Source organism: Vicugna pacos, chromosome 2 (assembly GCF_048564905.1).
Source record: "Vicugna pacos chromosome 2, VicPac4, whole genome shotgun sequence".
NCBI lineage: Eukaryota > Metazoa > Chordata > Mammalia > Artiodactyla > Camelidae > Vicugna > Vicugna pacos.
Window position 1 is genome coordinate 115968370 of NC_132988.1, and position 24985 is coordinate 115993354.

The 24985-nt window shown below is 45.4% G+C and overlaps 1 protein-coding gene across 1 annotated transcript in view; it reads right to left on the bottom strand.

Moving 5' to 3' along the window:
* Positions 1-24985, bottom strand: part of OTOP1 (otopetrin 1) — a 35002-nt gene that overhangs the window by 4420 nt on the left and 5597 nt on the right. Inside the window, exons 2-5 of the mRNA XM_031684786.2 lie at positions 18156-18292; positions 13293-13351; positions 6757-6887; positions 2809-3737 (exon numbers count right to left, since the gene is read on the bottom strand). Coding sequence (XP_031540646.2) covers positions 2809-3737; positions 6757-6887; positions 13293-13351; positions 18156-18292 — 1256 coding nt within the window. The remainder of the gene's footprint in view (positions 1-2808; positions 3738-6756; positions 6888-13292; positions 13352-18155; positions 18293-24985) is intronic.

Sequence of the window (24985 nt, forward strand, 5' to 3'; positions counted from 1 at the left end):
ATTTTAATTTAATTTAATTTAAAAGGAAAAAAACCCATGAATCAGATCCTGTCACTCCTGGCGTAAAATCCTTCCATGGTTTTCTGTTGTGTTTAGGGCTAAGCCCAGGTTAATGGCTGTGGCTTACGAGGCCCTGGGTGGTCTGCCCTGACGCCTCTCACGCCTCTGTCCCCTGCTCTCTGAATTCTAGCCACGTGGGTTGCTTTCCGGGACCTTGGGCACATCCAGCTAGCCCTGCCCTGCCCTGCATCCATGCGGTCCCCATGCCCCTGGCTCTGCCCAGACTGCCCCCACCCCACCAGCCACCCTCCCCCCAGAGGAGGCCTTCCCTGACCCCCGAGGTCCCCACAGCACCGAACCTCCTCCATCATCACATCCACCTCTCTTTACTGTCCACTCCGCAGCTGCCTATTTCCCCACGCGGACACGCACACCAGCCCCTCCTGCTGCAGCCTCCGTGCCAGCCCCCAGGTCCTGGGGAACAACCCCTGCCCCTGCCAGGTGCCTCTGGGACAATAGAGAACCAATCACGGAGTTTCAAAGTGCTGCCCATGGGGCTGGCTCGGGTCATCCTAAGACATCAGCCTGCAATGATTTCCACCCTCTGGCTCACTCCTCAGTGAATGGAGGCAGTGCCTGGGGCCACCAGGGGTGGAGCCCAAAGATGAAGGGACAAAACGCAGCCTCCTCCTGGTCCAGAGCCCTGAACGCGGCCTTCGGGTCCCAGCCGACCATCAATCAGTCAGCACTTGATTCCAGTACTGCAGGCGGTGCTGTCCTAGCTCAAGCTGGTCCAAAAGAGCAAGCCAAGCACGCCGCCTGGTGGTGCAGCCAAGATGCAGCTCAGAGAATGAGGCTTTTCTGAACTCACTGAAAAGACGGATCTTCATACCTCGCGGTGTGTGAAAAACAGTAAGCTTTAGGGCCATTCTAGAACCAGCTCGGACTTTATAAGAGTCTGAGCTGATACCCGCCCCCCTCTGGGATATAAGCCCCTCAGCACGTGCAGCCCCGCCCTAGTCACTGACCTCCGTCTCTCTCTTGTCTCCCTGTTTGACTCCTTTGTTCACTGCTGTGCCCACAATGGTCCTAGCATACAGCGGGTGCTCCATAAATGTCTTTAAGACAGAAGAAGGGGGCCCACTGCAGCCAAACTCTTCTGGGACCCCTTCTCCCTTCAGAGCACCTCATACCTGTCTGCTGACCTGGAGGGGGACCGAGGTCCCAGTGACCCAAAGCAAGAATCGGATTTGATTGGCAGACACACAGCTATTTCAGCTTCAGATGCCCCCCGCCCCCGATGTCATGACTTTAGGATGCTATCAAAAGCTGCAGCCCCTGGGCATGTGCCGACTGAAATGGGAGAGGGGAGGTAAAAGCCAGCGAGCTCGTGGGGAAACAGAGCAGCCCTGATGAGACGGAGGTGGGTAGCAGAGAGGCGACTGTGATAATCGGCCAGCTCTGTGAGCGGGCGTCCCCACAGTCACTGCAGAGGCCTGTGTGGTGCCAAAGGCTGGGTCTCCCTCACTCTTACCAAGCCCTGCCATCCCTCTCTGTCCTTCTGGAGCAAACCCAACCACACACAAAGCTTTCTACTTCTCTTCCTTTTCTCCATCCCCCCGCCACTGCCTGGTGCGGGTTCATTCCCGTCATTTCCTGTCTGGGCAGCTGCAGGGCTTCTGTTCCAGGTTCCCTGACCTTGGTCTTAGTTCTCTCCATCCTTTCCACATGCTGCTGCCAAGGGATCATTCCAAACACAAATCCCAGACGGTCCTCTACTGTCCTCACCATGAAGACCAGACTCAGCCAGGCTTACCAAGCTCTGCTCAAGCCGGACCTGCCATCCTATCCCCACTCTGCTTCTCTGCTTCACGTGTACAGGATTCGCGCTAAGCTCCTGATGCTCGCCCGACAGGCCGCAGTGTCCTTTGCCTCTGTGTCTTTGCACACCATGTGCCCTCTACCCCAAACTGCCCCAAGGCTTGTCCTGGCCTTGACCACGGTTGGTAAACTTCCCACCATTCCTTGAGGCTGAGGCAGACGGTACTGAGACCGTTCATCTTCTCCCTTGTTACTTTCCATCTTAGAGGCTAGAAAGCAAACCATCCACTTCTCCACCCTCCCTTGTAGTCAGGGATGGTCACATCACAGACATTGCCTAGCACTAGTCCTTCCCTCCTTCTTCTTGTCTTGAACCTAGATGTGATGCCTGGTGCCACTGCAGCCATCCTATGACCATTTGGCAGTGTGCACCACATCAACCAAGGTCGAGGGCAAAGGTGAACAGTGCCTGGATCCTTTATGATAGGGTTCAGCTGCCAGGCCAACCCTGAGCAGCCTACCTCCAGAATTCTTGTCTTTAAGACTGAGGACACTGCGGGTCAAGCTTTCTATAATTTGCAGCCAAAAGCACTGCAAATTGAGACCCAGTCTCACTTCAAGCATTCCCTACTCATTGAAATTCGTCCTGAAGCCGTGCTCCCATGACACCTTGCACATGACCCTGTCCCAGCACTGGCCACACTCACTGCATTATATTTTTTCCTTGTTTTCCTCTCCCACTAATGCTGTGACCTTTTTGGGGAAAAAGACTGAGTCCTCCCACTTTTCATTCTTCGTTCCCAGCCCAGCCTCTGGCACACAGCAAATACTCGGTAAACGGATCTGCAGACTATGAGCCTAGGTTTCTATTTTCTCCTTACATTGAATGATTTTGATTACAAGCTGCCTCGATTCCTTATCTGAAAGAGGCAAAGAAAATAGCTTAATTGATTTTTTTAAATAAAGAAATAACTTGAGGAAGATTACCGAAATATTGCAGAGGAACAAAAAGGCCGCAATATTCCTTAAGACTCTTCTCTGGGCATTGCCCTGCAGGAAATGGGGACAGAGGGCTGGGGCCGGGACCCCTTCGCAGCTTCTCTCCTCTTCCTCTTTGCCGCCGACTTCGCTCAGACACATATTTCCACTGGCCACAGGTGGCAGCTCGCTGCCCTGGGGAGCCCCGGCCCCAGCCGCAGGTCCGCTCTTGGGGCAGGAAGAAGCAAAGGGCATGGAATCGCCGTTGCAGACTGTGACCACCCGCAGGGTTCTGATGTCCTCGGAGAGCTTCTCGGGCTCTCGGTGAATGGACTCGATGATGAAGAGGTTCTGGATGTACTTCTCGAGCACCACCAGGATGGAGTAGGGCAGGTTGTACCAGGTGTACGGGGGGCGGGACTCGGCACAGAGGATGGCCAAGATGGAGCCCCAGGAGATGAGCCAGGAGCCGGAGGCAGTGCCCACCAGCAGGTCCGCGTCCAGTTTGCGGGCTGGGTTTTTGGACTCATCCAGGGACTGCTCATCTATCCTATAGATCCGGATCCCAACCAGCCCTGCCGCTGCCATGAGCATCAGCAAGACGATGGCGTAGAGGTAGAACATGATGAGGGCCGACTCGCTCTTGGTTTTGGAACGCCCGATCCGAATCAGATACACCACCACCACCCCGATGGTGGTGGCCAGTGCTGTCAGGCCCAGGACCGAGCCCGGCACAACCCCATGAAACCGGAAGCGCATCTCCTGGTGCTGGTGACTGTCCACTTGGCGCCCGACGTTCTTCCACAGGACGTAGAGCATTGTGGAGGCCAGGATCTGGTACTCTATGTTGAAAGGGTAGAGGTAGTAGATCCCCTGCGAGATGGCAGAGCAGAGCGCCGGGGGCGTGCAGTTACACGGAGGCGTGTGGTCATCTAAGACTAGGGGACAGAGGCAGATCGCAAGGGAGGGCGATTAGCATATTCAGTGGCCACATGGCAAACCACAAAGAAATACCCTTCCTGTGGATGCACGCTTGGGTTTGCCTGCTGAGTTACAAGCTCGTGTGTTTTATGGCGTATTATCACATTTAATATTATGGCTAAATTGACAGCCAGGAATATCCCCCAAAGAGGACAATTACATGAATTACATCTTATCCAGACATCAGATTATTGTCCAGCCATTGAAAATCATATTGCAGAAATTTCCTGGACAACATAAAAGGATGTTCACAAGATGCTGTTGAACAAAAGCAGTTTCCCAAAGAGGACAGAGTATGAATTTGTTCTTCTAAATAGATACACAGGCAATACATAACTTTATGCAGATAGAGAGAGAGGCAGGCAGACAGAAAGAAATCTGGATGGGCATAAACATAAAATGGTTCTCTCTGGGTGGGGAAAATGGCAGGTGATTTTTTGTTTTTTTCAGTAAAGGAAATGTCTAGAATGTCTTTTTTCCCAGCTTTATTGAGATGTAACTGACATACGGCGCTGTAAGTTTACGGTGCACAGTGTGTCATTTTCCTCTAGATTTTGCTTTGTTGTATTTCCTAAACTTTCTATATGAATAGGATTTACATGTGTGATTTTTAAGGTATTTTTAAAAAATAACTTTGTGAGGGAAAACGTCCTGTCTCATCAGCAAAGATTTTCCTCTTGAGAACATCCGGAGCTAGCCAGTGTGGCATGAGCCGAAACCACCTTCCGGAAGACACTTGGCGATGGTGCCAAGGGCCGTTTCATAACTAGGAGGGGAAATTCTGTAAATTAATCATGAAATAAACAACAAAAGCCTTAAGGATGATATAAAGTCTCTGGCCTACGATTCCAATCTATTCTGAGGGAAAAGTCAAAAATATAATCAAAGCATTAGGTAAAATTTTGTTGTGCATAGGGCTTTTTTTTGTTTTGGTGTTTGGTTTTTTATTGTTGTTGTGGGTTTTTGAGAAAGAAAAACATCTTAATGTGCAACAGTTTAGAAAGTGTGAAGTGAGTTTTGATATCCCCTTACAATAGAATCGTAGGCAGCCATTAAAAGTTAAAATCAAGTTATGTTTTAATGACACAAGAAAAATAATCATGTTACAATACAATGGGAAAAAAATAAGAACAAATTTTATATACAGAATTTTTAAATGCATATCACAACCTGGAACTCAGTTGTGAAATCAATTTAGAGAGAAGCAATCAATATTTTTTAATGGAATTGTAATGGAATAAAATGGGATTGAATGAATGGAATCAAATATAATAGAAATTTGAGAGTGTCTCTGATATAGTAAGATTATTATTTCTTGACATACACACATGCACATACATACAGGGACGTGTGCATTTGGGATGCAGTGTAAAATCTGTTTCTTATTGTAGGTTGTAGAAAAAATTGAATATTTACAGTATAATCTCAACTATAAATAAATAAAAAGTAACTCTCTACCAAAAATCACTAGATGTTAACAGCATTTGACTGCACTCCTGGTTAGATGACACGGTGGATTTTTTTCTTTACACTTGGTAAAACAGTGGTTTTAATTTATGATATGCGTATACTACTTATAAAATCAGACGAAAGCTCTTTGTGGCAGCATTAATAGCTCTGTGGTAGCGCCTTTGCAGAACACGACAATGTTCAGTTCCTAAGGAGTTTCCCGCCACTTACAACCCAATACAATATGATGCAAAAGATAAGGGAAGAAATCAGAGGAAAACGTTCAGATTAACAGAATGTTAGTGCTGATGGAGTCCCTTTTTAAATAAATTAATCTCATCTCATCTTTCGCAGAGGTTTCTGAAGCCAGATTGCTAGGATTCAAATCCTGGCTCAATCACCTACTCACTGTGCAACCTTGGGTTACTTACTTAACTTTGTGGCTCAACGGCTTCATCTGTATGATGTGGTCATTGTCGCCTACCTCAGAGTACTGGGGCAGAATTTAATGTCCCAGCCACTCAAAAAATGCTTAATAAATTTCTGTTTTTGTTATCGTTGTCCTTGCTGTTACTGGTTTTGATACCAAGAGAGTGGCCATCCCAAGAGCGGGCTGCCAGCTGGGGTTGGTGAAGACACATCGCGTGCACCCCTGCTGTTGTCATTCCCACCCCACTGGCGAGGAAACGGGTTTAAAGTTCTCTCCGTGACTGCCCTGGCATTGAACAGAGTACAGAGATGCAGTACATGAAAGCTGGAAGGGCTCATGGAAAGTCCACAGTTCAGGTGCCCTCACTTTATGAATGAGAAAAGGAAGGCTCAGAGAGGTCAAATGGTTTCCAAAGGTCACACAGCTTGTACGTGATGGAAACAGGACCCAAACCTGAGACACCCTGTTCTAGTATACTGCTCCTTCCTCTACCTCTCCCCTCCCTGCCTTTTTCTCAACCCCAGTGTCCTAATAGAAAAGTGACAGATCACAAATGCTAAAGAACTTTGAAGGAAAGTAAAAAGATTAGCACTACAGGAACAGGCGAAATAAAGATGGAAAATGACCAGCCAGGCAGAGTTGAATAAAACCTTCAAATGAGCGAAAGCCAATTAACCGCAACATACCATTAGCCTTGTATGGATTTTTCAAAGCTACACTTTTAATAGAAAGTATTAGTAACAGAGGTTTCATTGAAAACACAAACAGAAAAAACCACCCATCTTCCACGGTTGTAGACAAAGACCTTCGTTTCCACACCAAACTGGACCGTGAGAAACGGCGCTCAAAATGACGGCCCTTGGGTCTGACACGTCCCTGAGTTGTGGGAGAAACCTTTCATTATGCTCAGGGCACCCTACTTAAGGAGGCAGAACGAGAGACTTGGGAGGTTTTGAAAGATTTTCAACAACAGAGGATTGTCTGGCTGATGTTGAGCTGGACGGACCCTGAAACCCGTCCCTCCAGCTCTGAACAGTCTGGTCTCTGCAGGTTCCCAGACATTCCGACGTGGCGGCGGGGCCGCCGCGACCACTCACCTATGGTTATGTTCCCGAAGCCCAGGGTGATGAGCCGTTCCTTGTGCTCGTTGAGTTGGTGCTTTGACTCATTCAGGACGCTGTTGGCCCACAGAAGCAGGTTGGTAAACACCGAGTGGATCACCCCAAACCTGAAAAACACAAGGATTTATTTCTGGAGCAGCCCTGGGAAGCTCCAAGCCCCTTGGGGTGAGATAGAGACATTAAACACATGCGCGCGCGCACACACACACACACACACACATGCCTCCTTCTTAGCCGTGATTGTGGTTTTGTCTGGCAGCTCAGGCTCTGGGTGGGTCCCCTCCCTGCCTGCCTGGGACAAGCAGTTCTCTGGAAATTTCCAAAACCACAGTCTTGGCACTCGACCTTAATCTTGAACTTGCCAGTGTTCAACTCATTGTCTATGGGACAAAAATGTACTGGGTCTTGGAAACAGGGATACAGGCATGGAAGTTTCCTCAAAGCAGGCTACCAACCCCACCATACCCTAAACCCTTTCTCCCAGAAAGGAAGAGGAGAGAACAATGAAGAAAAGATGAAAGGGCTACACTGAGAATCTGGAGAGTTGGGTGCACCCTTACTGTCGGTTGGCCAACCTCATGATTATTATCCACCCCCTCAGTCTTACCAGTTACTTCTGAAGACACCAAAACAAACCAGAGACACACTATCTGGTCTCCTTGCAGTTAGGCATGGCCATTCTGACCAGTAAGGTGAAATCTGCTGTGAACTACTGAAAAGCTTTTGCTTTCTTGATGAAAGAGGTAAGAATGAGAAAAGCCTATTTACTGTGCTTCTCCCCATTTTTTCCAGCCTTGAACGTAGACGTGAAGGCTGGAGTTGTGGCAGCTACCTTGTGACCACAAAGCAACCAGCATGGGATGAAACCCTCACCACTGAGGATGGCAGAGTGGAAACATAGAAAAAGCCTGTTCTGTGATGACACCGCGGAGATGCTGAAGTCTGATAGGCTCGGGAGTTAGGCCATAGTCACAGAGTAAGTAGCCACATTTGGCGTTTGAAAGTTAGCAAGCAACAACGTTGTTCTAGTCCGACCCCAGGGTTCTGTCCCTGCGTGTGTGCCACGCTACCTCTTGAGGAAGGAGAAAAAGAGTGACGTGGAGAGTGGACTCTGGACTGTGGGAAACAGAGGCGGGATCTGGGGAGATATCCAGTGAGGTTCGCTGTCTGTTTCAAACCTCCGAAGTCTCCCCATGGCTGCCAGCTGAGGACGTGTTCGCATCAGCAGCGTCCAGGGTACTTAACGAAGGGCCTTGCGTGGAGCAGGTGCAGCAAAGGCAGGTGATTTGAGAGACGCATTCCTTGAAACTTGTGTGTAACTGATCGCTTTCCAGCTGGAAAGCAGAGGCTGGAGGCTGCAAGCCCCTCCCTGTGTAACCAGGACACGCTTGTCCACCATCTGTCTGAGGGAAAATGGTGCAGCTGGGCACTCAACCCTGACCCTGCCTCTCCTCTGGATTTCAACCCCAGAAGACTCCTCTGGGGCTCCCATGAGCACCCGCAGGCAAAGCCGTTCCTCGTTTGAATTCTAGCTTCCTTTGGCCACTTCCCAATGTCCAGGCACAAGTGGAGGAGGAAACGGCCACCTGCGGCGGGGGCGGGTCTGAGTCAGGCGCTTACCCGTCTTCTTGCGCCTGGCGCTTGCCCAGTTACTATAGATGGTGGCCAGCCTCCCCTGGGGCATCGGGGAGGCATTGTATAGAGCCTTTGACAAACGCAGACAATGCTGTTTGCCTCAGGCCGGCTGGCTTTTCTTTTACTTATAATGCACACAGCTCCCCCTTTCTTCTCTTTCCTGCTCCAAACGGAGCTGTCTAATCCCAGACCCTCTGCACCCAGGCAGGTGAGACCGCTGCCGCCCGCAGCTGCCGCCCGTTCTGCCACGCATGCTCCCCGCGAGCTGGCGGCCTCCTGTGGGTTGGAGCTGGAAGCTGTCCTGCCAACTAAAGGCAGGCATCTCTTCCTCATGCCAGACTGCCTCTCTCCTACTTGGATCCCATAACCCCAGAGCACAATCAAGAGAAGGCTTTCGTGAGACATCGCTGACCTCATTTTTTTTGTATCCAGCCCTCCTTTTGGAACTCCTGTTCCTCTAAACTTCACTCTTGAGAAAAGAAAAGGACTCAAGCCAGTAAAGGGACTTCTCACTTCAGGAGAAAAGTCCCTGTAGGTACTAAAAGCATGGATACTGGAATATTGGCTAGAAAGACAAGAAGAAAAGAGTAAGTCCAGGAGTGGTGAGTTCTGAAAGCTCCAGGGCCTGGCAGACAACATCAGTGAATGAAGTGGGTGACATTAGGGAGTGGTGGGGACTGTAGCTAAATAAGGGGCCAGTCTCTATCTGGAGGGAACAATTCCAACTCTAGCTCTTTGTTGCCAGGCACATGTGGGATGGTCAAATCTTCCAATTTTTTTAAGGGAAGTCTAATTCTAAAATCTAAAGGAGGTAAGTAACTCAAAAATGGTTAACACTTTGCCTAACAATCAAAACAGGCTAAATCAAGCTATAAGCATAGCAGGTTCAAACCACTCACTGTCCAGTTTAGGAAAGAGGCCCAGAGACAGAGAGCAACTTGTCTCCAATCACTCAACAAGCAAGGTCAAGGCAGGACTATGTCCCAGTCCTTCATGGTTCCCTCAGATGAAAAGTTCTCATGGGAAATGTCTAGGTACATGACTTAGGGCAGCACTGTTCCAAAAAAGATAATGCAAGACACTGATGCAAGCCACATATGTCATTTTCCGTTTCCTAGTAGCCACATTAAAAGAATAGCAAAAAGGGACAGGCGAAAATAATTTTAATCATATTTTGTTAAACCCAATATATTGAACATATCATGATGTCAACATATAATCAATACTAAAACAGTTATCACTGAGATATTTTACATTCTGTTTTCTTATTTTAATCTCCAAAACCCGGTGTTTCATGTACACTTATGGCACATCTCAGTGCAAACCAGCCACAGTTCAAGTGCTCCATAGCCACGTGTGGCTGGTGGCTGCTATATCGGACAGCACAGACCTAGAAAGCAAGCCGAAGGCCCTTTTCTGCATAGAGGGAAATGGGCCCAAGTGTCCTTGAGGCTATGATTAAATAGTGACTAAAGCAAAGAGAAAGACTTCACCCAGCAAACCCCGCTGGCCACCTCAGCCACTGCGATGCCATGGAAATAGCCGTGGACTTAAAGTCAACATTCAGGTCCCATCCAGTGATGCCCAAGTGAGCTGCCTGACCTTGGACCTTTGCTTCATTCCTCAGTTTCCTCATCTGCTAAGTGGAATCACGATCATACCTACTGCCTCTAACTGACAGGGTTAGAGAGGTTCTCATGAGTAATACGTGTAAAAGAAAATGCGTTATGAACGGGAAAGCCCACAGACTCAGCCAGGAGTTCCTGGGGACGACAGGCTGCCCAATCTGCATTTGCTGAAAACATCTCACCCTTTATGCCAGCAATTCTACTTGTAGGAATTTAAGCTAAGAAAATAATCAGAGCTGTCCAAAAATATTTTTCATTGAAAAATATTCATTAGAGCACAATTTATAACAACAACAAAAGCTTTCAGACAAATTAGATGTCCAACAAGAGGTGTATGGACTGGATGTGTCCCCTCAAAACTTACATGCTGAAGACCCACCCCCAATGTGACTGTGTCGGGTAGTTAGATAAGCGGGGCGCGGGGCAGCTAAGGTGTGGGAGGGGGAGCATGGCCCGGAAGATGGCGGTTTGCCTGCTGCGGCATAAAGGGGCTTTACTTCCTCCAAATGAGCGCCAGCAAGAAACCGGTTAGAACCCAATGGCTGCAACTGCACAGAAGTGACAGGGACCTAACTGGACAGGACCCAGTGCCCTTTGTAATGTAATTAGCATGGCGGTTTAGGCTCCCCCATGGGCTTTCCTATGTGCATCATGGGTAAGGACATGCACAAAAGGGGACGAGCATGACCAAGCACTCCAGGGGCAAGAGCTGTCAGTCAATCAAGAGACCACCTCTAAGCGAGGGTATAAGAGAAGGGGGCAAACAAAGACCACTGCCGCCGGCCCCTGGATCAGCCCGCCTCCTGTTCTTGGAGGGGTACTTTCCCTTTGCTAATAAACCCTTTAAAGTCTTTCAATACACAACGCTCCCGTCTCCCACCTGAATTCTTAACTTTCCAGTAAGACAAGAACTGGGATCTTTTTCCTTCCCCCTTTGGGGTAACAACTGTACTTAGAGACATTTAGGGTATAAATGGAAGTAACAAGGTTAAATGAGGTCATAAGGGTGGGGCCCTGATCCAGTAGGACTGGCGTTCTTCTAAGAGGAGGAAGAGACACCAGAGAACTCTCTCACTCTGCCCAGAGACAGCTTCACCAGAAACCAACCTGTCGGCACTTTGACCTTGAACTTGGAGCCTCTGTAACTGTGAGAAGATAAGTTTTTGTCGTTAAGTCCCCCAGCGTGTGGCCTGAGCTGACTAACACAACAAGGTACCGGTTCCATAAACCACAGCAATGGCAAAATGTGCAACCAGTAAAGATCACAGTGTAGAAAAAGACCAACGAGGGAGATGTTAACTACAAAAGGAAAAGGGGAAACAGAGCAAGAAGGGCAGGACCACAACTGTAAAAAGGAAAAAGAAAAAATACATATCTCGTCACAAAAAAAGACTGGAAGGAAACAGACCACAATGTAACTAGTTACCACTGGGTGGCAGCTGTCTCAGCTCTGGCTGCTAGAATAAAACAACAGGTGTTTATTTCTCACAGTTCCAGAGGCTCAAAGTCCAAGATCCAGGTGCACGTAGAGTTGATTTCTGGTGATGCTTCTCTTTGTGGCTGGCAGGCGGCTGCCTGTCACTGTGTCCTCACATGGCCTTTCCTCTGGGTGCTCTCGGAGAGAGAGAGCTCTCGTGTCTCTTCCTCTTCTAATCTAAGGGCACTAACGCCATTGTAGGGGCTGCACCCTCATGACCTCATGACCTATCACTTCCCAAAGGCACCACCTAATACCATCACGTTGGAGGTTAGGGCTTTAACATACGCATTTAGGGGCAGACACAAACATTCAGTCCATAACAATGGCATTATGGTGATTTTTAAATTCTATTATATCCTTACAAGTTTCATCAGGGGAAAAAAGTACATTTTTTAAAGAATGTCTCTGGAGTAGATGAAGCAAAGCCCATGTCCCAGAACAAAATCAGCAAGTTCTCTCCAAGCTGCGAGCAGAGCCCAGCCTCACTGATGGAAGGAGGGGGAAGCAACACACACATACTCCTCACTGCCCAGCACATGAAATGGGAGAAACTGGATGGAAATTCCGGGCTGGCCACTTGTACTCTGGAGACCCAGGTAAGTTCCCTAACCTGCTGGAACCCACTGTCACACCATTTAACGCAGAGAAGCATAGTTACCGTAGTTACCCTGACAGAGCCCAGATTAAATGTGAGGACGGATGTGGAAGTCTTTGTCCTGCTCTAAGGGACAAGTTAAGCTGCCTTTGCTAGATCCTTGGGGCCTGGACTTCATTTGTCCCTGGCTTGTCCATTAGACCCTATTTGTCCATTTCTCTCCTCTAAGGGCAGAAGAATTGGCACCCACTTCCTGCCCCTCCTCTGCCAGGAGGCGTGGCTTCTCAAGTTAAGACTAGGGTTGAAGCCCAAGTCAAAGGCTTGGGCCGCACAGGCGAGACCGCAGGCTGCACACTCCCAGAATGATGCTCGGGATACCTCAGCCCATTACCACTGCACATCACCAGGCAGCAGGCTGTGCACACAGCAGGAGCTCAAGAGATGCATCACTTCTTGTTGAAGCTGATCCTTTTTGCATAATAAGTTTGGTGAAAGTTATTTCTAGTTCAATAGTCTATTAAAATAGTCCCAGCTGGTGGTTGTATACAATCTTTTAAATATTAGTTTTCATTTCAGATGGTCCTGGGGGAGTTTTCTGTTCCCCATTGACCGTTTCTACCATGAGGCATCTTTCTATAAAGCCAGTACTGATGACTTGCTTCCTCTGTATGTGAGCACACAGAGCTTCTTACACAATAACAATCCCTTGCATTTAGGTAACTCACTCCATTATCCTGCAGATTCTCTTCCTTGATCCTCACAATCATCGAGAGAGAGAGAGGTTGGACAGAGGTAATAATAGACCCCACACTTACTTCGTCCTTGTTCCGTGCCAGGCACAAGCTTTACACCAATGAGTTCCTTCAGTCCCCAGAGGTTGACTATGCTATTATCCCCATTTTGCAGAGGAGGAAAACTGAGGCTTATAAAGGGGGAGATGTCTAAGAGAGCAGAGCTGACATTCAACCCACGTCACCCTACTTCCAGGGCTGTCCTGGAAGAGACGGAAAGCAGAGGGTCCCCTCCCCCGGGCACGACTAAAGCTTTTGCTTGTCAGGATGGAGAGGAGAGTTGGTCCCATATTTAAAACCCAAGCAAGGTGGCTGTAATGAGTTCTGTTCATTCTAGATGAACACAAAATTCAACACATAAAGCAATCACCCACAAGTTTTACCTTTCCAGTGTTTTGAAAGATTGGATGATATCCTTTGCATGCCCCCAGAGAAAATACACCTAGATGAAAACAAAGGAAGAAAAGAACGATGCATCAGGAGGAAAACCATCACTGTTCTTACACACTTGAGACACTACAAGACTTAAGGGATGGGTGTGGGACACATTGGGAACGTCAGTGACCTCCAGCCCCAAAAACAGCAAGTCACTATCCACAGCTCAGCTGGCAGTGCCGTTCCCGGGGGAGACAGCGCTCCGGGGACACTGCTGTGAGAACCAGACAGAGGCCTCCAGGTGTCGGAGGAAGTGGTGCTGTGACTGATGCAGGTGTCTGCCATGGGCGGGGTTTGGGGAGGGGCAGCCCACCTGTCACAACCCCTGTTCACCTGTTCGTATCACCCATGTTGGGCTTCATTCGAGAAATATCCACTGAACAGGTACTATGCCAGTGGCCAGAAACCAAATTTCAAGTGCTTTAAATGAAGAACAGAATTGATTCATGCTGGGTTTTATTTTTAATTGAAGTAATTTACAATGTTGTGTTAGTGTCTGGTATATAACATAGTGATTCAGTTATACATATATATTCTTTTGCGTATTCTTTTTCATTATAGGTTATTACAAGCTATTGAATGTAGTTCCCTGTGCCACACAGTCTCTTATTTCGCAGTCCCCCGGCTACAGGGTCACCAGAAGCAACTCAGGATGGGGGCTGAACACAACAGGGGCGGTATCGGACCCGTGTGCAAATCCTAGCTCCCTTGATCCTGGGTAAGTCTGTTTTCCCACCTGTGAAATGGGGATGATATGGAAGCTACCTTGGAGCGTGTTGTGAAAAGTGAAATACGATAAATCGTGTCAACTACTTGGAACAGCGCGTGGAGTGGGAACATTTTCAGTAAATCTGTCACCTGTCAGTTTACTCATTTGCGGACATCAGATGAGCACCCCGATGCCCTAGGCACCATCTGAGCTCCTAAAGCATTTGGGGCCTTAGTTGGACACAAAAACATGTTGAGCACCTACTATGTGCCAAACAGAGCTGAGCACTTTGTACAGTTGCCTTCATTCTGCAATTTAGTGCTATAAAAAGAAAATCAGACAACACTCCACAAAAAGCACTTACACATCCCCTCTCCTCCACATTGTTTGACCTAAGGTCTTCTCTCCTGCCCTGAAAGACACTTTCAGGGCATGAGTCTTGAAACATCTGACAATTTTTTTAAACTTTTTTAAAAAAATTAAAGTATAGCTGATTTACAATATTGTGTTAGTTTCAGGTGTACAGCAAAGTGACTTGGTTATTTGTTTCCAGATTATTTTCCACTATAGGTTATTACAAGATATTGAACATATTTCCCTGTCCTCTATAGTAAATCCCTGTTGTTAACCTATTTTATGTATGGTGGTTTGTATCTGTTAATCCCATATTCCTGATTTATCCCTCCCCCACCTGCCTTTCCTCGTGGTAACTGTAAGTTTGTTTTCTATGTCTGTGAGTCTGTTTCTGTTTTATATACAATTCATTTGTATCATTCTTTTTAGATTCCACATATAAGTGATATCATGTAATGTTTGTCTTTCTCTTTCTTAATTCACTTGGTATGATAATCTCAAGGTCCATCCATGTTGCCACAAATGGCAGTATTTCATTCTTTTTATGGCTGAGTAATATTTCACTCTATATACATATCTCACCTCTTCTTTATCCATTCATCTATTGATGAACACTTGGGTTGCTTCCACATCTTGGCTCTTGTAACTAGTACTCTATGAACATTTGGGGTGCATCTATCTTTTGAAATTAGAGTTTTCACCTTTTCTGGATATATGCTCAGGAATGGACTTGTTGGATCATATGGTAGCCTTATTTTTAGTTTTTTAAGGAAATTTCGTACTGTTTTCCATAACAGCTGCACCAGTTTACATTCCCACTAATAATATAGGAGGGTTCCCTTCGCTCCACACCCTCTCCAGCATTTATTGTTTGTAGACTTTTTGACGATGGTCATTCTGATCAATGCAAGGTGATACCTCATTGTGATTTTGATTGGCATTTCTCTAATAATTAGGAAGAAACATCTGACAATTTACAAAACAGGTAGCAGTGGCTTCTGATGAAGATGACACTTAGCCTACCAATAGGGAAACAGTGGAGCAAGTTACTATTTATCCATGAATTCTAAGTTAGATGGCTACTTAACTAATGCTTTTATAAGGACTACATAGCAACACAAAATAAGTTTATGATTTTTTAAAGTGTAAAACTCTAAACAGAAAATTCTGCACCTTGCATGGAAAATATTGACAAGAATGTACACTTGAGTATAAAGAATGAAAGGAACACATAAAAACAACAAATATTTCAGTTGATGGACTTACAGGTGAATTTTTAGTCTCTTTTTCACTTTTTTCAGTAATGATATACTATATTTTTAAATTACTATATAATCCAGCAATCTCGCTTCTGGGTATATAGCCAAAAAGAATTGAAAGCAGGGTCTCAAAAAGGTATTTGTACCCCCATGTTCATGACAACGTTTTTCACAATGGCCAAAAGATGGAAGCAACCCGCATATTCATCAATGGATGGATAAACAAAATATGGCCCATCAATACAATGGAAGAGTATTCAGCCTTAAAAAGGAAGGAAATTCTGACACCTGTTACAATGTGAATGAACCCTGAGGACATGATGTTGAGTGAAACAGGCCCATCACAGAAGGAAATCCCATGATTCCACTTGTCTGATTCAGGGACAGAAAGTAATCAAATTCATAGAGACAGAAAGTTGTATGATGGTTGCCAGGAGCTGGCGGTGGTAGGAATCAGGAGTTAGTGTTGAATGGGCACAGAATCTGATTTTTTGCAAAATGAAAGATTTCCAGAAGCTGGTTGCACGACAACGTGACTATACTTAGCTCTACTGAAACGCACACTTAAAAATGCTAAGATGGCAAATGTTATGTGTATTTTACCACAATCTAAAAATAAATCTATTTCTAAAAAATAGTATTTTTCACTTTCCCATCATCGAATGTAGCAAATGCATGTAGGGCGTGTCCAATAGGTATAGAAAGATGGATTGATTGACTGACTGATTGATACAATGCCTTAAATTAGGAAGAAAAGAGATCACCAGCGCACCAAGCAACGGAGTGATATTCTGAAAACTCAAATCTGTTCAGGCCATTCTTCTGCCTGGAGCCTTCAATGGCTCCCCATTGCCCTCAAGGTAAAGTTGAAGCTCCTAGGCGGCTGTCAGTCTAGACAAAGCACTCACTGCAAAATGCTTCAAACACATCAGCGCCTTCATCCTCACAACAACCCCACGGAGGAGGTGCTTTATAGATGAGACCCGATGAGGCCCAGAGAGGTTAAGTAATTTGCCCGAGGTCACACTGCTGGTATGAGCTAGAGCCAGGTCGTCTGACCTGAGTTCATGCTTATAAGCCCTACACTAAACCATGGCTCCAGTCCATGCCTCTTATCCCAGCTTACAGCCCCCTACAACTCACATGTCTTCTCATTTAGCCTTAATTCTCTCTGTCAAGACCGTCTCCAAACGCAGTCACATTCCGAGGTCCTGGAGGTTAGCACTTCAACATATGAATGTGGGGGACCCCATTCAGCCTGTAACAACTCTCCGAATGCAAGGTGACCCCTTCAAACCAGTCTCCCTGGAAGCTGCTGCCCAGTTCCACCAGGGCCCCCACAGAGGCCAGACGACGCAAGCCCGCCTGGCACAGCCCCCATGGAGCTTCACCTACGAGAATGTGTTTGACCTCAAGAAGCACCCTAAAGTCACCAAGACCCGGCAGGCAGTCACCTGTACAGAGGCGCACAGAGTGGAGACCACTTTTTATAAAGGACAGAGATTAAAAATGGCATCGTTGGTGTTTGGAGATGAGAAATTGGACCTGAAGGATGTTCCCAAACTGAGAATCCAGAAATATTTTGAGCAATAGCAGTACCACTGGACCAAGTCCATGATCTTCCGGGGTGACTTGCATGGAGAGGAATCGTGTCTTGACTGTGACCTTGGGCAAGTCATTTGTCCTCTCTGACCTCCAACTTCTTCCTTAGGATTGTGTGTGACAATCCAACAGCTGTTCCTGTGGAGTTGCTGGGAGCCTTACACAAAGTGATGAATGAAAAGTACTTTGCCTATTCTAAAGTCCTAGAGAAGTACTAAGTATTTCCTTTATTATTATCTCAACTCTGAGCGCCATCTCCAGGGATTTCTGGAAACTACACCGGAGGCCCATCTAAAATTTTTTTTTCAAACATGAGATTTTTCTGATTCTAAGCTATAGATTTAAATTATATATCAAATCCTCGCTTCTTAGCCAAACCATGTTGACCAATGCTGAGAAAGAACCTCTCATACATTTCTAAAGATTTTAATCCACAAGTAAGCAAACAAAAAAAGTGTTTCAGTGACTCAGAGGCATGACTGTAATGGCTCACAAAGTCTCTTGGGGGTGATGACAATGTTCTAAAATTGATCGTGGTGAGGATTACACAACCCTATGAAATGCTAACCCTCTGAATTGTACACTTTTAAATGAGTAAATTGTATGGCAGGTGAATTCTATCTCAATAAACTGTCATTAAAATTCCCCCAGGCCTTTTCCGTTTGTCTCTGACTTGGCAGAATTTCCCGACTCTTCATCAGTGTAAGTTCTGCTTCATAAGATTCCCCTTAAAATGGCCAAGAGGACACGCAGTCCCATTTTACAGCAGAGGCAGCTAAAAGGACTGAGCCTCGCCTCACACTTCCCCGCCAAGTATCCTGTTTTGCACACCCTGGGATACACTTAACAGAAACCAAGGCAACATAAGCAAAGACCACGTGGTTTACCTGCAACAGAGTGTGGACTGCATGTGTGACAGGGAAAACTCCTTCAGTGGCTGATAAACATTCAGAAAATCCAACGAAGTACCCAATTTTAAGGCATCCCAGGATGATGGTAATGGCTGCAAACAATGTGATGCTACCTAAATTAGGGGAACGGGTGTTAGAAACACACACGTAAGTGTTATTATGCACTGATATCATTTCAAAATAAATTATATTAAACCCTCACACGTAGGGTCAAATGATTTTTGACCAGGGTGCCAAGACAATTCAATGGGGAAAGGACATTTGTCTCAACAACCAGTGCTGGGAAACTGGGTATCCATATGTAAAATAATGAAGCTAGAGGGTAGGGGCGGAGCTCAGCAGTAAAGCGCATGCTTAGCATGCACAAAGTCCTGGGTTCAAGCCTCAGTACCTCCATTAAAAAAAACAAAAGGCAGGTGGGGGTACAGCTCAGCAGTAGAGCATGTGTGAGGTTCTGGGTTCAATCCCCAGTAGCTCTATTTAAAAAAAAATTTTTAATTGAAGCCCAATCAATTACGATGTGTCCATTTCTGTTGTACAGCACAATGTCCCAGTCATGCATATACATACATTCATCTTCATATAAAAAGATTTTAATGAAATAAAATTTATTTTTTAAAAATGAAGCTGGACCCTTACTTTACAGTATATTAAAAAATTAACTCAAAAGGAGTCAAAGACTTCAAAGTAAAACCTAAAACTATAAAACTCTTAGAAGAAAACATAAGGAGAAAGCTTTACATTGTTAGATTTGGCAATGATTTGTTGGATTTGATGCCAAAAGCACAAGGCACAAACGTAAGAAGTAGGTAAATTGGGCTACATCAAATGAAAAAAAAAATTTATGCATCAGAGAATACTATTAACCCACACAACGGGAGAAGATATTTTCAAATCATATATCTAATAAGATGTTAGTATCCAGAGTCTATAAAGAACTCCAATTTAACCAAAAAAGTTTTTTGCAAAATATGAGCAAAGGACTTGAATAGATATTTTTCCAGAGAACATATGGAAACGGATAATTAACACATGAAAAGATGCTCAACATCACTAATTAGGGAAAGGAAAATCACAGAGATGCTGCCTCAAGTGTGGTGGGATGGCCACTGCTCAAACAAGGGAAGGCGAGGGAGAGAGGGAGAGAGGGAGGGAGGGGGAAGAGAGGGAAGGAAGGAAGGAAGGAAGGAAGGAAGGAAGGAAGGAAGGAAGGAAGGAAGGAAGGAAAGGAAGGAAGGAAGGAAGGAAGGAAGATAACAAATGTTGCCCAGGATGTGGAGAAATTGGAAACCTTTACTCTTGATGGGAATGTAAAATGGTATGGCCACTCTGGAAAACAGTATGGCAGTTTCTCAAAATATTAAAATCAGTAACTCCCCATGGTCCAGCAATTCCATTTCTGGGTTTATACACAAAAGGATCAAAAGCGGGGACACAAAGGGCTATCTGTGCACCCGCATTCATGGCAGCATTATTCCCAATAGCCAAAAGGTGGAAGCAATCCTAGTGTCCATCGATGGACAAATGGATAAACAAAGGGTGGTGTATCCATACAATGGACTATAATTCAGCTTTTAAAAACAAGACACGCGCTACAACGTGGAGGAACTTGGAGGACATCATGCCAAGTGAAGCAAGCCAGTCCCAAGAAGACAAAGGCTGTGTGATTCCATCAAATGAGATTCCTTAGAGTAGTTAAATTCATAGGGACAAAAAAGTAAAATGGTGGTTGCGGAGGGCTAGGGTGAGGGAGAAACGGGAAGTTATTTAATAATACAGACTTTCTATTTTACAAGATGGAAAAGTGCTGGAGACTAATTGTAATTAACTCACAATATGAATGCACTTAACCCTACTGAACCATACAAGTAAATGACTATGTTGGGAAGTTGTCTGATCTGTATATTTTATCACAACTTAAAAATTTTTAAATATATACAAAACAAATTGTACTATTGGCTTGGTGAGCTGAATCTGGAAGGTAAAACCGCGTCCTATTTTTCATTGTACCTTCCCTGTGCATATCCCAGAGTCTGACAAGAGATACACATTCCACAAAGTTGCCAAAGCAGCAGCAGACATCTAGAAGATTTCCACCCAAAATGATCAACCTAGGAGTGTCACTGCTCTGTTCAAAAATCTCAGTTCTCTTATCCTAAAATCCTGCTCTCTAAAGAATAAAAGTCAGGAGTATACAGGTGTCCAGGAACTTTCTGTCCTATCTTTGCATCTCTTCTGTAAAATAGAAAGTTCAATTTTTTTTAACTATAGGGCGGGGTCTATAGCAGCCATGGAAAGGGCGGTGCTGGGTGAAGTGAAGAAAAGGAACATTCTTTGACAGTATATCCAGCACGGTTGACAAAAAATATGAAAACAAACTAAAAATAGGCATGCAAATAAGACTGGGAAGGAATACACAAAATACATTAAAAAGAAACTTGTAACCAAATGAAGAAATCAGCCAGAAAAACGCATTGATCATGGGGACTTGATCAACATCAAAGTCCCTAATTCCGCTCCTGGATCAACAGGCACCACCACCCACACACCTTCTCCCAGGAACGCGAGGAAACCAGCTCGTGTGTGGGATGCGTCATGGCCCCAGAGAAGGCCCTGAGCCTGACGGGGAGCTATAACCTTACAGCCCCCGCCTAAGAAGCCTGCGGTGAGTAATGCAATCGCCTGGCTCCTTTCCATTGCTCAACGTCTTATAGAAACAACTCTAAGTCACTTTTTTTTTACATCCTGGAAAACCCCCAGTGAAATAAGAATGCTTGTAAGAATGGAGATTCAATCCCCGTGCTTTGAAATGGTTTGACAAATGCGTGGTTCATTTTGATGACAAAGAGAAGTAACCAGATGCGTTGAGGCAGCCTGGTGGGGTTGGCAAGACCACAGCTGTAACTATGGGGACCTGCCTGTGCCACTGATGGAAGGTGTGAGTTCAGGCAGGTTACTCCCCTGCTCCGAGCCTCAGTTTTCTCATCTATAAAATGGGATGGGTCTCCAGCAGTGGTTCTCAAACTTGAGCCTGCATCAGAATCACCTGGAGGGCTTGTTAAAACCTAGAGAGCTGGGCCCCACCCACCGAGTTTCTAATTCAGTAGGTCTGGGGTGGGGCCCCCAAATTTGCACCTCTGACAAGTTCCCAGGTCGAGGTGATGCTGTGGGTCTGGGACCCCCGCCTTGAGAAGAACAGCATCTCTAGGAACATCTCTCTCATTCACGTTTCAAGAGTTGTGATGAATACATTGTATGTCTTCTCACACTCTTGGAGTCCTTCCTTCCTTCTTTCATCCGTCCTCCCATCCATTTATTTATACAGCAAATATTTGGGGAATCCTACTATCCATGAGGCATTTTGCCAGGGGCTCAAAGGTAAACAAATAAGATTGCTGGAGAGACAAAAATATTCATGTATAACATTGCATAAATTGAGGTGTGCACAAAATATAGAGGAATGAGCTAGTACCAGACTTCTCATCTGCATCGTGGGGAATCTGGAAGCCAGTGGAAAAGAAGCTAAGATGAACCACAAGGAAAGGGCTGCATCTCAATAACCCTGTTCCCAGCCAGGATGTCCCCCCGTTGTCAGGACAAAAGTCAGAAAGATGGGTGAGGAGACGCCAAATATAATTGTTTGACAGATATTTGTTGAGCTCCAGCTACGGTCCAGGCACTTGGGATAGAAAATTGTCAATAAAATAAAGTATCTGCCCTTGGTGAGTTTAACATTCTAGTGGGGAAGTCAGAAAAATAAGCAAATAAATAATAAACATAGAATAAACACCAGGTAGTGCCGAGTGCCTGAAGAAGAGTAAAGCCGGGAGGACTGAGGGTGAGGGTGGGTGGTCAGAAAAGAATTTTCTGAGAAGGTGACAGAGAAAAAAGAAATGAAGGGAAAATGTCACCCACATAACTAGCCTGACAAAGGGCTTTAACCAAACCACCAGTGAACCAGGAGAGAGTCCTCATAATAAAAGATGAAGAGGAGGGGGAACAAGAGTGAGCAATAAACTTTGCAATAGATTAAACATGTAGATGAATGTGTAATGGAAGGAAGGAGAAAAAGGAGGAAGGGAGGGAGGGTGTAAAATGGGTGGATGGTGGGTGGATGGATGATGGATGGATGGAGGATGGATGGATGGGTGGATGGATGATGGGTGGATGGATGGATGGAGGATGGATGGATGGGTGGATGGATGATGGGTGGATGATGGATGGATGGATGGATAGAGGATGGATAGAGGATGGATGGATGGAGGAAAGATGAATGGAGGATGGATGGGAGGATGGGTGAATGAGTCTGGTAGACAGATAAACAAATTAATAGAAAAGAAAACAGATAAGAGAAGTTAAATCCAAATGCAAGATAACTTGTCTGGAAATGTCTAATTTACACACTCTGTAACGATTTGTGACATAGAATAAAGTTGAGGATGGACTGAATGAGGAGCAGAGATGAAAAACCTTTCAAAGTTCTCAAGGTAAAGAGATGGGTACCAGGGGGAAAAGGGAAACAAATGTATTCTAAAAGTCTCATCTCACTGGAATAGAGAGGAAATGGGAGTGTCTTGGAGCAAGCAATGTGCCAGGGGAGATGTGGAGTATTTGGGCTTCCAGATAAGAATGAAGTAATGTGCATCTGATTATGAGAATGAGGAAAAGGAAGCTAGCCATCAACGGAATAGAAACACACAATAAAATGTTCAAGGGCTCCAAAAACAAGCATGTGGAAAAGAAAAATGTGGGAACAGTATATAAAATAAATCATTACAATCACTTAAAAATGGAAACAATAAAGTCCACTACACAAATTGTTACAGTAAATTAGAATGATCTAAATCCCTCATTAATTAATAAACAAGGATGAGAATATTGAATTAAAAATAAAACCTAGCTATATATTCTTCATATGAATCACACTTTTAACTCAGTGATAACAGAGGGAAATAGAATGCTGGACTAAGAGGAAGTAAGCAACACAAACAAAAAGACAGGAGAAACAGGACCATTAATATCAGACCACATGGGACTCAGGGTTCAATGTAAAAAATAGGACAAGGAATTCCCTCACCTTTATTATTACACAGGAAAAAAATAAATAGCCATGACGTATGAGGAAGATACAATAGCCACACGTGTGCCCAAGTAAATTAGTTTTTGCTTCATATATTTAACTGCTACTTAAAAAAAAAAACAGAGTGGAAGATTTCAGAACTAGACAAATCTAGTAGACATAAGACAGGACACTCGATCAAAAAACGTGATTTTATAACATCACCTTGCATATTGACAAAAATCTCTTATATAAAAAGACTGCACATAGAGTGTAGTGGTAGGAGCTGACTACCTGGCTTCAAATTGTTTTTCTACCACATACGATAGTTTATGACATTGACAATTACTTAACTTCTCTGTGCCTCAGCTTCCCCATCTGTCAAATGTGGATAATAAGAAGATTGACTATCTCTGAGGGATATAGAGGAGATGAAATGAGTCACTACATGAAGAGCACCTAGAAGAAAATTCTATAAAGGGAATGTTATTGTCATCACTACCATCACAAAGAAACATCCAACAAATTAGAACCAATTAGAAAATTTACCAGCCACATTGCTTGAGAATAATCCTGAAATGTGTAGTATTAGGAGAGGGGAGAACCCTCCTCTGTGTTAGGAACCCAAATCCCTCCTAGGAGTCTAGAATCTTAGAGGTGGAAGGGCCCACAAAGCTCATCTGCATCTCCCATCTCAAGGAAGGGTGCTTCCCAGTACCTCATGACCAGCGGCTGTCTGGTCCCCACCTAGAAGGACATGCTCGGGGCCGGGAGGTTGGCCGTCCCAGTGCGCCCTTCCATCACCCACCGGTGCTTATATTAGGATGCTCGTCCTTACACTGAACTGCGATCAGTCTCCCAGACCTGCCATCCTCTTCGCTGGAGGTTCTGCCGTCACTCTCATTCATTCATCCATTCGTCCATCCACCCATTCAGTTGATGATTTAGTAAATACCAGTTGGCATTTATTACAGGTTGGGCACTGTGCCAGGAGCTCGGGTTATAGTGAGAAGCACATTCAGACAAGGTCTCTGCCCTCAGGAGCTCACAGTCTGGTCAGATCAACAAACAAACTAAGTAACACAATCTCCCGCTCAGTAAGCATTAAGAAGAAAACGAACAGGGTACTGTGAGAACATTCAGCCCAGAAGCCGCATCTGGTCTGAAGCCATTAGGAAGGGCTTCCCTGGAGAAGTGGCTCTGGTTTGCTGGGAGCAGAAGGATGACCTGGAGCTGACGGGAGCTGGGCTGTGGCACTTTCTACCCCACCAGCTCACATCCTCTCTCTTTCAGACTGAACATCCTTTCATTCCGCCCTCCTACAGGTGCTCATGATGCTCAAAGGGGGCATGACACTCCACGTGCAGCCTGACTTCCTTTCCAATCAGTGCCCAGCCAGCATCATCTTGCTGATGCTGCAGTCCTGACATTAGGTCTGTATTTTCTATAGTAGACCAGAAACCCCACCCCAGCACACCAAATATGGAAGAAAATTCAAGGAGTTAGGCAAGACTCTCTCTCTCACAGTGACCGCAGGCTGGGCCTTGGGACCACTGCTCCCCTTCCTGAAGTAATTGCTCAAAACCCCTTGTATCTTTCTCTGCTCCAGAATTTTGCTGGATGTCACTGTCACACTCTATTCTCTATATTCTGTGTGTTCTCTGATCATTATTTAAATTCAGGGTAGCTTTCTCATTAGTCAGTTCCTTACTGATCACCCAGCCTCCTGCTTACTCCTCTGAAAACC